The sequence below is a fragment of the Bactrocera dorsalis genome, chromosome 1 (genome assembly GCF_023373825.1).
Source record: "Bactrocera dorsalis isolate Fly_Bdor chromosome 1, ASM2337382v1, whole genome shotgun sequence".
NCBI lineage: Eukaryota > Metazoa > Arthropoda > Insecta > Diptera > Tephritidae > Bactrocera > Bactrocera dorsalis.
The window spans coordinates 54,292,513-54,310,553 of NC_064303.1; the positions used below are offsets into that span (position 1 = coordinate 54,292,513).

At 36.5% G+C, this 18,041-nt stretch overlaps 1 protein-coding gene across 12 annotated transcripts in view; it reads left to right on the forward strand.

Annotated features, from left to right (window-relative positions):
• Window positions 1–18,041, forward strand: part of LOC105233578 (FERM domain-containing protein 5) — a 753,696-nt gene that overhangs the window by 391,972 nt on the left and 343,683 nt on the right. For all 12 annotated transcript variants that reach the window (XR_007423741.1, XR_007423742.1, XR_007423743.1 and 9 more), the window contains one exon: window positions 6,216–6,304. Coding sequence is in view for 9 of the 12 variants with exons in the window: in XM_049462605.1 (XP_049318562.1) it covers window positions 6,216–6,304 (89 nt within the window). In the remaining 3 variants the exon portion in view is untranslated. The remainder of the gene's footprint in view (window positions 1–6,215; window positions 6,305–18,041) is intronic.

The following is an 18,041-nucleotide window of genomic DNA, read 5'->3' on the forward strand; positions in this document are numbered from 1 at the left end:
AATAATTCCATGGCTGTCCCAAAAAACACTCGCCATCACTTTCCCAGCCGAATACACAGCTTTAGGTTTTTTTGGGGCTGGTTCCCGCTTTTCAATCCCCTGTTTAGATTGGATTTTTGTTTCGGGCGTATAATGATGAATCCAAGTTTCGTCTACAGTTATCAATCGGCGCCAAAACTCGGTCTTATTGCCTCTAAACTGAGCCAACAGAGCGCTGAGTGTTGTGGTCTAGCGTAAGAAAACGCGGCACCCAACGCGCGGACAGCTTTCTCATGCCCAAATCTTGGTTTAATATGTGACAAACAGTTTCTTTTGACATCTTCATAATCTCAGCTATTTCCCTAACTTTAATCCGGCGGTCATCTAGTACCAATTGATGAACTTTAGCGATGTTATCGTTAGTGGTTACAGTTTTTGGACGCCCAGGACGTTCATCATCTTCCAAGCTCCTGCGACCACGTTTAAATTCAGCTGCCCAAAATTTTACGGTGGTAAACGATGGTGCAGAGTCACCATACACAGAGTCCAACTCATCTTTGATTTGTGAAGGCGTATTACCTTTCAAAAATAAAAATTTAATTACAGCTCGATATTAAATTTTTTCCATTTTGGGGAAATCACCGAAATAGACTCACAAAAACGACTGTCAACAGATAATTGAGCAAGATAAATTTCTGAAATATTGGCGAGTAGCTATTATAATATGCACAATTTGAAGTAGAAACTTTTTTTTCAGATGTGCCGCTAGCTTGACGTTGAGATCGGTTATTTATCGGACAGCCCTCGTATGCAATTTGACAATATGCAATATGACATTGATTAAGAAAGTTGCCAGGTGCAATGAATAACAATTAAATGCACATTCACAATGAAAAATTAATTCATATGAGAGATAAGGCCATATCGCTCATTTGCTGCAAGACCGGCATAAATCAAAAAACGTGACTTTTGAGTTAATGCAGCAGAATTGTTCGTTATATCATACTTCATGTTGAGTGAAAAATTCATATATATACCTCTTATATGCTCCGCTTGAGAAGAGGTGTAAGGTTGCAGTCACCGTGTCAGGTTGTAGTCAGTTGAAAACTTTAAACGCGTTTTCTGGAGAATCGATTTTTTTGACTTATGCCGGTCTTGTAGCAAATGAGCGATATGGCTTTAACTCACAATTGACAAAAAAAATGGCATTATCTCTCAATGCGAAGCGTGATAATGCCATATGGCTTTACCTCGCAATTGGATGGGAGATAGAGCCATATGGCGTTATCTCGCATGGCTTTATCGCACCCACCCTCATTTAGACACCATATTTATGATTTTTCATTCCTCCTGGGCTGATAATATTTTTGAACAGCCAGATTTGAGTTTTGATGTTGAAATTCCGGTTCTTTTGAAATTGTTTATTACACGCTGGAGAGATGAATATATTTTTCCAACAGTTTGACCAATTTCTTTTGAAACTTTCGGCGTCTTTCCACAATTTAATAATAGTTTTTCTTACTTACACACTAAGGTGCATAAAAAGTAACGGTATATTCAGTTCAAGCAGACCGAACGCCGACTTTGTGCTACCTATGTTTATTTGTTCTTACACTAAAGTCCTTTTATCACAAAACTGAAAAAAGAAATAGAGATTTTTGTGTTTACATTTGGAATTTATGATTATTAAGAAGAAATACATGTAAAAATTTTTAGCCACTTATTAGTAGCAAAGGCAAAAATTATATCTGTGGTCCGATTCCGAAATTGTACCAGCCTGGTTAAAAAAACCACCACATCCATGGAAGACGAGCATTTCTAATCGAACGTCTCAAATACTTGACTTAGTAGGATCAGCCACTTGGCGACACGTGGCCAGTGTTGACAATCCTGCCGATATAGCAAGCCACTACACTTTACCACCACCACCCTCTGGTGGAATGGGCCCCGATGGTAAAATAATCTCCTGATTCTTTTCTCATGCGTAACATAATCGCTCCAGAAAGTCGAAAAACTCAATGTCACAGTCAAGGGATCACCGAATTCCACATGCAATAGAGTGACGCACGTAGAGTTACAAACCCGCTTCTTCAGCTGCGATGTATCACTATTGAGAGAATCAAAACCAATAGATAAAAGGAGTTCTAAGCCCATTCGTGGACACGAAAGGTCTTCTTTCTGTAAATGATGCGCTTGGCAATTCAATCCTATTTTATCCACATATTAATGCTTCACACCGAATATCGCTCCATGTAACGCCTGGTCCGCCAAGAAATTTATTAAGCCCCAAATAAAGATGTGCATTTTCATGTGCAAAGTCTGCACTACGTATAAGCAAAAGATGCGAACACGACGACGTGGCTTTCTAATTATAAAAGCTTTTAAATGGTCAATTTAAAAGAATTTAGATTAACGTTGTTATGAAATGGTTGTGCATTTAAAAAAATTTGTTTTAGTTTTTAAGAATGTTTCAATTTAAAATAAAATTGTGATTTTCATTTACATAGCAACTCTTAGGACATTTATAAAACATATACATACATATGGTATATCATTTCATTTTTGATATATCCAAGTGCGTTTCATAAGTAGTAATAGTTTAAATATTTCAAAAATTGCACTTAAAATATCGAAACGAGGAGGAAATAAGCTTAATTATTTATTTTGCTTCATATTTTCTTATACATAAATATGTATAATTATTCTCTTCAAATATACTATATATTTCTTTAGCTCTCCAAAAATGACTGTAAGAACTTCGAAGTGATTGATTCATAGATTCATTCATTCATGCACTCAGAATTTCGTAAGGCTCACATCAAACTTGGGTTTTCGACTAATTTATGTGCAATGAAGAGTAAAAGTTAATTAGGGGTCTCGAATTTCAACGTGTAGAACATTAGGGTGTATACATAGTTAAACATTTAAAAACTTCAGTGGTTGAGTATTCAGAGAACACAAAGTGTACATGTATTACGTAAGCGAGGGCGGGTTGGTGAAACCAACTGAAATATAATCAAAATGATGTTCCAATGCAAACCATTTTATTGTAACAAAAGTAAAACCAAAAACATTTAGAAGAAGCTAATTACTTAAAATAATGCAAAAATACTAAACGTTTCTCTGATAATTTTGAAATTCATTTCGAAAAAAACCTTAAAAAAGCATTAATAGAAACTTATTCTATGAACGTTGCACCAATACGTATTTTCTCTGGTAGATATACAAGTAAGTAAGGAGTCTCGGCTCACATAGTTTATCATTTAGTTTTTTTACTATTTTTTTCCCGAGGGAAATAATAACTTCGGGAAATTTAGTTACACCTTCTGCTGATTGGACCGACGATATTATATGAAAACTGAGATGAATAAGCGAATTTTGTAATATTTATCAAAATTGAAGAACAAATTTAACAGTCATCAAAACGGTGTTCTAAAATTTATCAGCGACCACTTAACCTTTTAGTAAGTCCGCGCATAACACCAAATTCTATACTAGCGCTAGTTTGTTGGGTTGTCTGAAGGTATGCGCTCCCAAGTGTTGAAGTTTTGAGTTTCCAAAGGTGTGACAGTGAAGAACGAAATGTTTCCACCTCATCTTTTACAAATCAGCTTCTGCAAACGGCATCTGGTAGGATTCACAACCTTACAGCATGTACGCTAATTGGGCAATGGCCTGCTAAAATTCTCTTAACTAGGGAGAGGCTAGCCTTACTGAGGGCAAAGAGATCACTAGATCTCCTGCGATCAATCTTGGTTCAAAAGACTTTTGTGACAGCTCAAGTACCGATAGTGGCTCAGCGGTGGCATAGTTTCCGTGAAGCCCAGCTATCCCGCTCCTACCGATAACGGTTCTAGGGTGACTTTCCTTACTAGCTTATCAATTTTACAATTTCCTGCGATTGCGCTCTGGCCCGGCTCTCATACCAGTCTTATCACAAAGACACTCGATGCTATTTATAGCAAGGTTAGGTACTCTTAGACTAACCCTGAACACACTGTAAAAGAGATTAAGGTTAGTATCGCCGCTCTGCTATCTGAGTGAATAGTCACTTCTCTAAGGAACCAACTGCTACTTCAATATCTGCAACCTCGGTTTGGGAAACACTGCAATAGTCGGGAAATCTGAGACTGGAGTTGATAGAGATCTCCTTACAGTAGTCCCCTCCATCTACCTTCGCAACAAGCTTTGACCCATCCACTGCTCCAGCTACTTCTTCCCGCCAGAGTTCGGGTTTAGTGACCGGATAAGTCCGAGATATTTCACTGTATGCGCCGATTGCAGACGGATGTCTCCTATTAGAGGCAGCGGTACCATCGGGATCTTATATCTTCTAGTAAATAATATCATCTCGGTTTTACTTGGGTTGATGGCCAGACCACTTCCGACTACCTAATTCGTTAAGACGCTGAGATACCCTACGTCAACTCGTACACCGTACGCTCAGGAACATTCCGTTAACCATAAGTGCTACATCGTCTGCGATAACGACCAGGATCTACAAAAGAGAAGAGAGAACTCCATCTTGTGGGGTTCTTTTACTCGCATTTCGTCAATCACGTGCGTTTCCCGTTCCGTTTCAATCACTCTGTCACACATGAAAATTGTGTGTTTGGGGTTTGATTCAACCTTAAAGTCGAGAGCAATAACGGCAGCCTCCCTCTGTATCAAGAAAGAGCCAAAGAGTGAAATCCTGAACCGTAAAGCGTTCCTCAAGCCATAACACGATCATATGCAGGGAACTATCCACTATGTCTTCACTGCTCGGGGCCCACTTCCCATTTGCGTCCTTAAGGGGGAGTCTGATTTAGAAGCTTTAAAAATCGATTTTTTTTGAGGATGTCTTTAGGAGAGAAAGAATTAATTGATCAAAACGAAATTCCTGGGGTTTATAGTTATATATTTAAACATCATTCTCACATTGTTTGAAGACAAAATCTTTTATATTCTGCTTTTTGGAAGCAATTGCCCGAAGTATCTCGCAACTGCATTTGCCGGAGGGCGGGTTGCAGGTCGCCATTTATGTCTGAAACAACAAATTTAAATAGATTCATATTTCTTAAAAAAATAAAAAGTTCTAAAAAAAGTGTAAAACTCTACAACTTTTTAAAACTTGAAGGAAAAAATTGTGGTTTTACCACTTCCCACTTTTCCATTTTATGTTGTTTAAAAGTATGTTCAAACATGACTTTTCTTAGTCTTTTTTTAGTTTAAATAGAAGATAATTTAATGCCAAAGATAATAAATTTTGCCCCAATTCGATCCGACGTTTAGTTTTTTTCTATCCTGCCCACCAATTAAAAAAAATCGTATAAATGAAAAACCGAGAAATCGCGCGTCAAAAATTTCGTTTTCTTTCCAATCGCTCATACATATATCTGATAGACGCTCGGTCATTATTTTCCTTCTAGCTTCGAAAATATTTCGAATTTCCATCTATGACTTTGGGGACATATTCATAGATAGTTTCTAAAGAGATTTAAGCAAAACAAAAATCGATTTTTTGAAGCTTCTAAATCAGGCTCTTCCTTAAGATAACCCAAAGAAAGGGGGTTTTTGTGAGAATACATGCCTGAAGATAAACTCATGACAGCCACTTTTTCGTGGAAAATTTTCCATGAGGTCCGCTTTGTCTTTCTTAACTCGGACTTGTATATTGCAAGTCCCGTTTTATACAACGTTCAGTCGTCAGTTGACCTACTCCTACGGGCCCGGTTTAACAAACGTCCGCAGGACGCACTGATTTCTGACGAGCATACCGAGCTGAAGACTTCGTCGGCGGTGACCAATGTGTCCACCCCCGGTGCGCGTGGGAGAGTTCGTTGGAGCCTCTTGCGGTACCTTTCCCAGTTTGTATGGAACGTACTCTGAAGCCTGGGTTTTAACAGGACGGGAGCGGTTGCGATATTTGCCCGTCAGCCATTTTTGATGAATGCCACCACATAATACTTAGATGGCAAATGCCGCAGCCACTAGCCCAGGATCCTATAGAGCTAATCCTACTCCAAAATCATTTCCATAGCTAAAGTCGACCGGGAGTTGAAAGGCTGTAAAGCCCGTGTAGACCGCAGGCCATTTAGCGTTACCCAGGATGTACCAGCTTGGACACGACCTGCACTATATCTTGTGTATGTGAATGATGTAAATGGCGGAAAAAATAATTTTTCCTCTCTTTATTTTTCAAATGTTAACTACAAGTATTTATATAAAATAAAATGTATTTGCTACTTTCACAGAAAAAATACACAATCGGATTTAAATGCGCATCTGGTGCTGCATGCAGATATCTTTGGAGATGTGCGATTGAACATATGCTGTTTTTTACGTAAGTATTTTTATGCAATCATATATTATTGATAAGGATATTTGTATAACTTTTTGCCAACTTTTCGGTATGTTTCATCTAAAGAGTGTCTCTAATTAAAAATTATATATGTCCTTATATCAGCTTTGAAAATAGAAATATTATGATATGTAACAATCATATACTTTCCATAGCCGTCGAAAAAATGTCCGAACTTAAATGTGGACTCTGTATCATATGGTATGTATGTACATATAAGCAAAAGATTACAGCCGAAAAAATATGTAAAACTATGGTATGGACTAAACCTTTTCTTAGCGCCAATATGCCGTATATACTTAGTTATTTGTGACTTTCTAGTTAAGTTTAAACACAAAAAAGTTGTTTTCGGGTGTCCATCTAACTCAAAACTGTTTGTGTTGGCCAAAATTTATAAACTTTGACGAATTTAAGTCGACATGTTTGTTTGAACAATACTAAGTTTTAAACCATTATGCCAAGCTTTGAAATTAATCTGGTAAAAATTCAAAAAGATCAGATGTTGTCATCAAACGAAATTACTTAGTCAATGACGCATTATACAATATAAGGGTCAAACCGCCTCAAGTGGTCCATGAAAATTTCGCAAAATCACCGATTTTGCAAAAATTCTATTTTCTTTTTAAGTTATTGAAGGTTGAAATTTAGTGCACTATAAAATTGTGAAATTATTTTCTCATAAATAACGATAAAAATGCCATACGTTTTAAGAGCGGTAGAGGGACAAAAAATTCAATATCTTTGGAACGGTATGGATGAACAAAAGTTTCAATTGTTTAACAAAAAGTACGTAAAATATTACTATTTAAACAAATGAATCGTGAAAAAATATTTATAATGTATCACGAACATTTTTCTTTGACTTCACAAAATTGCAGCGATTTATCTCTAGCAGTTTATGAGAAAATAATTTCACAATTTTATTGTGCACTAAATTTCAACCTTCAATAACTTTAACAAAAAAAGAATTTTGACGAAATATTTATATCACGGGGTATGCGTCTTACCCTATTCTAATGAACTGCTGATGTTCAAAATCGATGATTTTGCGAAATTTTCATGGAATACCCATAATATAAGAAAATAAGATATATGTATCTTAATAAGATACCAGTTTTGTAAGCCATTCAGTTCCTACGAATATTGAATTTTTACGCAACATTTTGAAATTCTCACAACAGAACACTTAAAAACAATCGCTGAAATCCGAGTGACTGTATCGCTCATTTGCTGCAAGACCGGCATAAGTCAAAAAAATCGATTCGCCAGAAAACGCGTTTAAAGTTTTCAACTTACTCCAACCTTACATGGAAAACAGGAAATATATTCTCTTCTCAAGCGGAGCATATAAGAGGTATTCATATGATTTTTTCACACAACATGAAGTATGATATAACGAACAATTCTGCAGCATTAACTCAAAAATCACGTTTTTTGATTTATGCCGGTCTTGCAGCAAATGAGCGGTACGTCGTCCGACAGTCTGCAAAACTTAACTGTAACGTAACTAAAAATTATAATGTCTTCATAAACTACACTTGTTTCTTTATGTGACGTTTGGTATTTCAGGCGGGCGGAATTGAACCATTGTCATTCCCACAAAACGCCATTAATCGGAATCCTATAAATAACATCCAAATTACGATACAAAATTTTTATCTGATAGAACAAATCGCATTATTGAATGGTAAATGTGGCCTCGCCTCTAATATGTTTAATGAACAACAATCTCAAACCACTTAAGCTAAAAAAACCACGAAATTTTTTTTGGCACCCCCATCGACGGTGTGAAAAGGGTTGAATTGAATCGTAACCACGCCCACTCCTTATGCTTGTATAACCATTAAATTCCATGCCCAAGGTTCTAAGGGAATATTTTTTGTAAGTACACCAACTCTGTTTTTACATGGTAGATACGGTCCTCAGAAATCCGTGTAAAAGAAAAGTGTAAAAAAAGAGGCGTTTCCTATAGTAAAATGGGGGATACGTTCCATGTCATCTAAAAACCGTGTAAGATGAAATAAAGAACTATATTTACTTCGAAAAACCGTGCAAAAGATGTTGAAAACTATCAATTTTCAGATTTCAATTTGTATGTTCATATAGCATTTTATTGAGCATTAAAACTTAAAATATGTACGAGGTGTGTTCAAAAAGTATCGCGAATTTTAAATTTTCGCGGGTTACGCATATTCGAATTTCGAATTTTTTGTGGCGTTATGTTGGTACTCATGTCTCTCACTTATGCCGACAAGCTCGGCCATTTTGAATGTTCATTTAATTGTTGACAGCTGCTTTGCTTGCACGTGTCGATTTTTACTCACACATCGTTGCTTGTGCGCGACTTTTTGGCCAAAAACAACACAATAATGATGTTGCAGCCACCGTATTCCCCAGATCTGGCCCCCTGTGACTTTTTCTTGTTCCCTAAACTGAAGAGCCCCATGAAAGGACGACGTTACGCTTCTCTTGACGAGATAAAGACGGCATCGAAGGAAAAAAATGATTTTTTGAAGTGCTTCGAAGATTGAAAAAACCGTTGGCATCATTGGGAGTACTTTGAAGGGGACAAAATAGATATTCATGACTAAATAAATAATTTTTGAAAAAACACAAAATTCGCGATACTTTTTGAACACACCTCGTATATATTTCATACAGGTGAAAAATTGGTAGAGCAAGCAAAAAAGAAAAGAAATCTGTTAATCCAGAATTAAGAGCAGAAAAATTAGAATAGAAACAAAGGAAAAATTATTACATACATACATATGTAGCCACATAATTATTCGTCGCTATTTGATAAGAAGCGCATTTGTTTGCGATAAACTGGACTAAAGTCGGTAACATCATCAGACATCAGATCCTGGTCTAAGCTCTTATCCACTATGCAATGTTTTCCGTTTCTCTGGTTGATTTTTTCTTCGTATATGCAATACCATTTAAAATTTTGTGTTTGGTTGAGTTTATGTCTTATATAGGGTCTACCACCAAGAACGATTTGATTTTAAATGAAATAACGTGCGCTAAATTTTATATTCGAGCTGTTCAAGCGTTGCTGGTTGATTGGCGTAAACTTTTGATTTAACATACCCCTACAAAAGTAATATAGAGGTGATAATCTAATCGTATGATAAATAGGTCTCATTCCGAGAATATGGGCGAAGAGCACCTACTGTAAGTGCTGTACCGGACAACGTGAATGTAGGCCGTGAAGATTTTTGTAAAGCGAAAATAAGTTCTTTCTGGAAATCACAGTTACAAGCAGTGATTCCTCCTCACAAGTAAAAAGGTACTCAAAACCCCAAAGTTCCCCTTAAACAAATATAAGCGGGCCACCCTAACATATGTAACATAATTTAATTTGTTGGACACCAATTTAGAAAAGGAAAGTATATCCAAAGGTCTGTGGATTCGTACACCATGACCCAATTTTGCAATTTAAAGAGGTGAACTTTACGACCCCGCCAGAAGGCTTTCGGCAATTATACACGCGAAAGTCTTGATCCAAGAATTAAACCTTAACGAGCCGACATAATCGAGGGGAAATCAATTTGTTTAGAAAAATGAATATTCGCAATTAAAAGAGACGTACTTTACAACACCCCAATTCGCTTTGGGCATTGGTGCCCCCGAAAGTCCTGATTAAATTAGAATTATAGCTTGACGAACAAACTTGACTTGAACAAAATGAAATCACTTTGTTTATAAAAATCTAATCATATGACAAATGATCTCACAATTTGAATGAAATTTTGTAAATACAAATACAACGATGCATTAATTTTTCCGTAAAAATTATCTTCGACGCGTATAGTTTGTGCAACTAAAAGCCAGGTACTAGTAGTTAGGAAAAAGGTGGCTTCCCTTAAAAGTTTAAAGCTAACACGATATAAGCTTTGTGAAGAGCTATTACTCACAAAATTAATATCAATGGTGCAATCGCATTTTAACATGGAATATTGTTAAAGTTCCAAAATCGTAATAGCGTGGAATAAAAATTATCACATACATAGACAATTTACCATCAAATCTCACGTTACTTCGTGTAAAACCAGCTACTTGGCGTTACAAATACGTACAGAAGGAAAACTATTGTAAAAGACTTGGAGATTGTATTATTTAGCCTAGCATTCGCTGTAGTTGTTGCAGCGTTACGCCATTGCTGCTGGGAGATCTGTTTTCATTCAATTTGTTATGTGTATACGTTTAAATATTGAGTAGTCCTCGAGCCGTGGGGGTAGCGGATACGAAGAATTTCATAGTGGTCCCTTATCACCTTTGGGAGCGATTGGCATGTTTGGCACACCCTAATACACCACATCCATACCACATTTCTTGTCTTAAAAATCCTCACGATGACAGCACACTTGATTGCAGTACATTAGATATGAACAACGTAGAATAATAGCGCAAAGGATACAATCTACACGACAGTACCAAACATTCATCTAACAAAAATGAGGATCAACCGTCACGGCTCTTATTGGATTCGAAAACTAATCGGTACGTTATTCGCTTACTTCTCTCTAGCTAGCTTATCAACAGTTACTTTAATATATTGTAAAAAGGAGTAAATCAGAAAGAGTCAAATTATTTCTAATCTTTATATATTATTATAAGAAGTACGTGTCACATTGTTTGTCCGTAATGAACTCCTAAACTACTGAACCGGTTTTAGTAAAATTTAGCACACTGTCCAGTTCGAACCAACTTAGAAGATAGGATAGTAAAAACAATTCATCATTAAAAAATATGGTGAAAGCTAATAAATGGCCGCTCTCTTAAGCGGACATCTCCATTAACCAAGCACATTGTAAATTTTTTGCAATAAAATTTATTTGTATGAACATAATCAAAATCAAACCTCTGGCAAAATCCCTTAGATTCTTATGCCGGCAAAACGTTTTCGCCTTTATTCGTAAACACAATTTTCACTGCATTGAATAGTTTATTATATGAATAATAGTATAAAATATATACCACAGCAACGCGTGGCCAAATGCCCTAGTATACTATAAATTTGGTTAACATACAAGGTGCGTTCCGAAGTAAACAGGAATTTTTAGAACCTAGTGACCGCTGGTGGCGCCATCTATATGTCGACTGGTGCGTTAGAATCTGCTATACTTATCGATGGTCCAATGAGAATTTCATGACATTTCAACAAAGAGCCCACATTAAATTTTGTTTTAAAATTGGTAAAACTTTTACCGAAACGTTTCACTTGATGAAACGAGCTTATGACGATGATTGCCTATCCCGTAGCAGAGCGCATGAGTGGTTTCAACGTTTTTAAAGTGGTCCTGAGGACATTAATGACGATCAACATGTGAACCAATCAAAATCAGTGACCACCGGAAATTCCATCGAAACTGTGCGTGATTTCATAAAAACTCAGCCGAAATCATCATCATCAATCTCAAAAATATCGATTTATCGCATTTTGACCAAACATTTGGCCTTACGAAAGGTGTGTGTACGGCTTTTTCCGCACAAATTGACTGACGATCAAAAATTGCTCAGAATCCAAAATTCGTAGGACGATTATTTGACCAAAAAACACATTTTAACCGTTAACCACTCCCTGTCACCTGATATGGCATCGTGTGACTTCTTCCTTTACGAAAAAGTGCATTTGTTCATAAAAGGATAGGACGTTATGCAGACGTAGAGGCCATTCCAAAGGCTTGTACCGGCATACTGGCGGCCAACGAGCTAAAACACTCGTTCGACATGCTTTTGGGCCGTGCAAAAAGATGTATTGAAGCAGAATTAGACTGTTTTGAATAAAATAAATTGACTTTCCGAAAAACTATTTATTCTGTTTTTTTTAAGTCCTGAGCACTTTGGAAAGCACTTTGTAGCTATTTGGTTGCCTATTATAATTTTATGCATACGTTTATTGAATTATATGATAATTTATTTTATAATGACGCATTTTCAGTGGCTATCCTTATGAAAATCTCGGAGAAGTTATTTTGTGATCCTTTGCAGAGTTTCTTGAATGGTCCTGACGATGTTCTTGTTTGTAATGATGTTAAATCTGAAAAGCATAATGGTTTTGATTAGTTAACAAAATATAATACTTAAACGTCGCCAACCAACTTCTAAAACAATGTTTATGAGTTAAGCAGTATTACTGGAAGCCTACTTCATTAATCTCTTATGTGTAATTTCATTTCCTGTTTAAATAAATAACATTGAATATTTGAAAAAAGGCTTATCTAATGTATTGGACCTAAGAGAACATCGAATAGCGTGGAGACGTCTGCGTATGCCTCTCGGAAGATTGTCTCTTTGCCTCGGGATCAAACTCAAAGACCAATGACTCGTCATCTGTGATTAGGTTATTCAAAAAGGTTTCAGACAAGGCGACTTCCTATCGTGCGACTTCTTCAATCTGCTGCTAGAGAAAATTATTCGAGCTGCAGAACTTAATCGAGCAGGTACAATCTTTTATAAGCGTGTACAGCTGACAGCCGATGATATTGAGAGAGAAATGTTCTGCGAAAGATTTACGGTCATTTGCGGGTTGGTTGCAAATATTCCATTCGATGGAACGTTGAGTTGTATGATATATACGACGACTTTGACAAAGTTCAAAAATTAACTAACAGCGGCTACGCTGGCTAAATCATGAGGTCCGAATGGACGAAAACACTCCAGTTCTGAAAGTATTGCCGCCAGGGGAAGCAGAGGAAGAGGAAGACCTCCACTCCGTTGGAAGGACCAGGTGGAGAAGGACCTGGCTTCGCTTGGAGTATCCAATTGGGCCACCTTGCGAAAAGAAACGACTGGCGCGCTGTTGTTAACTCAGCTATTACGCGGTTTCTAAACCAGTAAAGAAGAAAAGAAGTATGGTGGACAGGCTGCGCTGTGCATAATAGGAGCTATAAAAACAATTCCATTGGCGGATCTTGAACTGGTACTAAACCTGCCACCTATAAACCTCTTCAGTGAAAACTGCGCAGCAAAATCGTTGGGACGACTACTGGCTGTAGGAGAATTTATACATAGAACCTTTGGTCATAGTTCGATGGGTAATGGCGGTTGGGCAAACACCGATTACATGCCCCACTTTTCAACTGTGAAAAAAAAGATGGCTAAGGTAAAAGTATGTTAGCTACGCGTAACAGTCTAAACATCTATACTGATGGCTCGAAAATGGAAGATGGAGTTGGTGCGGGAGTATATTGTCCAGAGTTAGCCATAAGTGCAGCATATTTCAAGCTGAGGTCTTTGCTTTTGCGAAAGCAGCGGAGCTGGCCCGAAGAAGTGTTCCTCCAATAATTTTAGTATGCTCTGGGCATCAGTCACTAGATCACCTCTGTGCAGCTGTACTCCGTCCTTGTCGTCTCCATCGCATTTATTAGACGGCGGTGATGTCAGCCTCTACTTTAACGAAGATATCAACCAGCTGGGCAGTACCACCTTCCCAGTTAAGGGAGCTGACATTCCAGGTCCATGCCCTCAAATCATAACGAATTGAGTTCGTCTTCTCGAATAATTGCTATTGCTTCTGTGTATTATTTGAAAATTGAAACATTAATACTGACCAAGATGAAGATTTCTAAAGCAAGTTACAGGAAGATTTCCTTTAGATTTAACAACGAACTAATAATAATAACATAGATAATAAAATTATGTTATGAAGTGCAAACAAACCGTATATTTCCGTATATTTTAAAGGTTAACAATTTTCTTTCAAAAATTTGTATATGCCATATAATAATCTGGCCCATTAAGTAGTCAGTGAATGTGAGATTTAACAGCGTTAGTTGCCATACAGCCCCAAACCATAACACCATTTCTTAAACTTGGCACCATATCTTCTTTTCCATACGCCTTTCGTGTTTTTTTTTATCCTGAAGATGCAAATTTTGTTGTCTTCCGTAAAAATTACACTATTCCAAAATTCGGGGGCTTTGAAATAAATATATTCATCCACGAAATTCAAGCGTTTCTTCCTATTAACTTCCAAAATATAGTATTTCTTATGGGCTACTTTGGTAGCATGTTCAGTTTTTTTTTTTCAAAGTTGTACGGACTGTATCGTCTGAAGCCACTTCCACTTGCAGTTGCAATAGAAAAGCAGTCGTCCTTAAATTTTTGCTATTTGTACGACACGCTTGTTTTCGCGATTTGTTAAGAGGGTTGGATGTACAACAAGTTGTTTCGTTAATATAGATTCTATCAATCTATGACCCACTATTTTTCCTATTTCCCTTAACGATTTATCTCCAACATACTATACATCCATATGTATGTTTATGAAGTTTTTATTTTTTCAAATATAGATATTTGATAACCTTATATTATAATAGCGGTTTTCACACACACAGCTTTTTATTTATTATTTCTTATGTGTTATTCGTTAAATTTGTTATAGCTTGTCAACTGTGAAGACAGTTTTCCACGTTAGTTGTTACTCGTTAAAATGTTTACTATACAACACAGCTGATATTATAGATAAAAAGAATAAAATGCTAAAATAAGTGCGAAATCGAAAATAATTATGCATTTAAATGAAACAACGATTCAACGAATAGCGTTATTTCAAGGTAGATATAAAAGATGTATGTAAGCCAATAATATATTCTTTACATAGATTTATTTAGCGAAAACTTGACGAACTGTATGAAGATTTGTACGGTTGGTATGAAGTATCGGAGGGGAGTTGTAACTTTTGTTCCAAAATCAATCAATTGGCGCGAAAATATTCTGACTTCAATGGATGAGAATCATTTCCGTCAAATGTTATGACTAAATCGGTAACAATTAATCATCTTCTAACATCGATTTCAATCTTTCGCAAAATACTAGAGTCAATAGTTTTCGGTCGAGCTACAACTGGCAACAGTCTCATTCAGACCATCAGGAGAAAGGCGTCGGTTGCAAAAATTGCAACTGCGTTTGGGATTGGGGACGGCGCACCCTTTCCAAAATTACAAATAAGAGTTTTAGTTGTTTCTTAAATCTAAAAAAAAACAAATATTGTATATAATGGCCAGATTCTGCAGAATACTTTGAGGTAGTGCAAAAAACTTTCATTGAACTACCGTTTTGCATTGGACACGTTGATGGCACGAATATTAAATTATCGCAAGCTCTGTTAAAAATCCTGCAAATTACTTTTCCAAATGACATATACACTCGTGCCCACACAAACCTTATCATTCAGAATTTTCAAGCATTGTGGATATTTAACTACACTTTATAGCGATATTTTTTGCGGTACAAAAATGTTTTATTTAGAAATATGTTAATGACATGTTATTTACCAAAAATATTAAAAATTGAAAACAAAACATATTCAACTATAGATAAATCAATTGAACGATAGTGAGCTTTACAAATGTAATGCTATGAAAAAATTAAATATTTTTTTTAATTTCATTTCATTTACTCGATAATTGAAATTAATTTTGTTTTTATTGAAACACGGAGTTTGGTCGGTGTTTAACTTTGAAAACAATAAATTCGGCCGTTTTTGTATAAGCACAGAAAAACTAATTTGTGTTTTACTCGTTAAACGTAATAAATTAAAAACTATAATTATAATTAGATAATATAATTTGGTCTACTTGTGTGTACTAAAAACATAAAAAAAAAACAAAATTGAAGAAAACGAACGAAGGAACAATAAAGTCCGAAAAAAAATTAAGAAAGTATAGTGTAACAGGTTTGCGTGACGTCCGCGGTTCAACTCACGATTCAAAAAATTTTTAGTTTTTTAAGGCCGCATTAATTTTTTTTCGGGACAGGAATGGCTTGCTGGTAAATCTGCATATATATAGTAATAGAGTTTAATTTAGGGTACAACAAGTACCGTGTTAGAGTAGAGAATTGCTTTGGTATATTAAAAGGCAGATTTAGTAGCTTAAAAGAATTAAGAATTCGTGTCCACGACGAAGAAAGCTAACAATTTTGTAAGAGATGGACTTTAGTCTGTCGCACCCTCCAAAATATTTTAATTGTTCACACGGACATTGGGTAATTTTTGGAACCGCCTCTTAAACTGCAGAGAGGAGTTAGATACAACTAGTTTTGAAAAATACAGATGCTGTACAACATTATGTTTCAGGATAATACTCATTTTTAAAACAGACCTTGGGATGAAGGCTAAGTAGCCAGTTTCCCCTTGTTTTTCTAGTATATCTGTAAATTTATTTACAAGTTATATTACAGTAAATAAATAAATAATAAGACAGAACTGTTTGTTCATGTAATTCGAATAATAAATAATATATTTGTATTTCTACTTTATTATATTTAAATTTAAGCACTAAAACAGCAAACCGACCTTTTTGTTCTAACTCAAGCTTTTTTATTTCGAGGGTGAGTGCCTATATGAGCAAATTTAAGTATTAAGGTAGACTCTTTTGTTAGACTGTTTTAAGAAGATATGGACATTAAAGGTGGACCCACGCAAACTTTTTAAAGATTCTTAACCCAATGGTGGTAAACAGGAGGAGTGCCGTGTTGCAGTGGAGAGAAAACAGACTTTCCTTCCCCGCAACTTTACAAAACGTTCAAGACCTGAGCATACTCTTTTAGAAACTTCAGAGGTGATCTAGTCACCGATGCCCAGAGCATAATTAAATTATGGAGGGAACACTTCTCCAGCCTGCTGAATGGCAGTGAAAGCATAACACCAGGAGATGTTGAACCCGATTTGAAAATCGATGACGATGGAGCACACGTTCCGTTGCCCGTCTGAACAACAACAGCTATTCAAACACGGCGGCGAAAAACTTATAAGGGAGACCCCACAATCTGCGCCAACTGCCGTGGAATAAGCTTCCTCAACATCGCGTATAAGGTTCTATCGAGCGTATTGTGTGAAAGATTAAAGCCCACCGCCAACAAATTGATTGGACCTTATCAGTCTGGTTCAAGACCTGGTAAATCAACAACCGACCAGATATTCACCATGCTCCAAATCTTGGAAAAGACCTGGGAATGGAGAATCCACACACCACCTCTTCGTCGATTTCAAAGCTGCTTTTGAGAGCATGAAAAGGAGTTGCCTTTATGCCACGATCTCTGAATTTAGTATCCCCGCAAAACTAATATGGCTGTGTAACTTGACGTTGAGTAATACCAAAAGTTCCGTCAGACAAGGCGACCCTATCGTGCGACTTCTTCAATCTACTGCTCGAGAAAACAATTCGTGCTGCAGAGCTTACCCGAAAAACTACAGCCTTTGTAAGAGTGTACAGCTGCTGGCGTACGAGGATGATGTTAATATCATTAGCTTCCACATTCACGCCGTTAGTTCTGCTTTCTCCAGACTCGATAAAGAAGCGAAGTAAATGGGTCTGGCAACGAACCAGAACAAATTAAAATATCTCTTGTCATCACACAAACAGTCGTCGCACCCTCGGCTAGACTCCGAAGTCACTGTTGAGAGTCATAACTTCGAAGTCGTAGATAATTTCGTCTATTTTGAAAGCAGTATTAAAGACAGCAACAATGTATGCCTCGAATTCCAAAATAGAATAACTGTAGACAACAGTGTTACTTTGAATTGAGTAAGCAATTGAGAAGTAAAGTCCTCTCTCGACGAACAAAAGTCACATTCTGTAAGTCTCTCATTATTTCCGTCCTGCTATATGGTGCAGAGGAGTGGACGATGACTAAAATGGACCGCTAAATTTTTCAGTGGTCATATATTCCAAACCCTACGACAGTGCGAAAATTAAACTCACTAAATAAA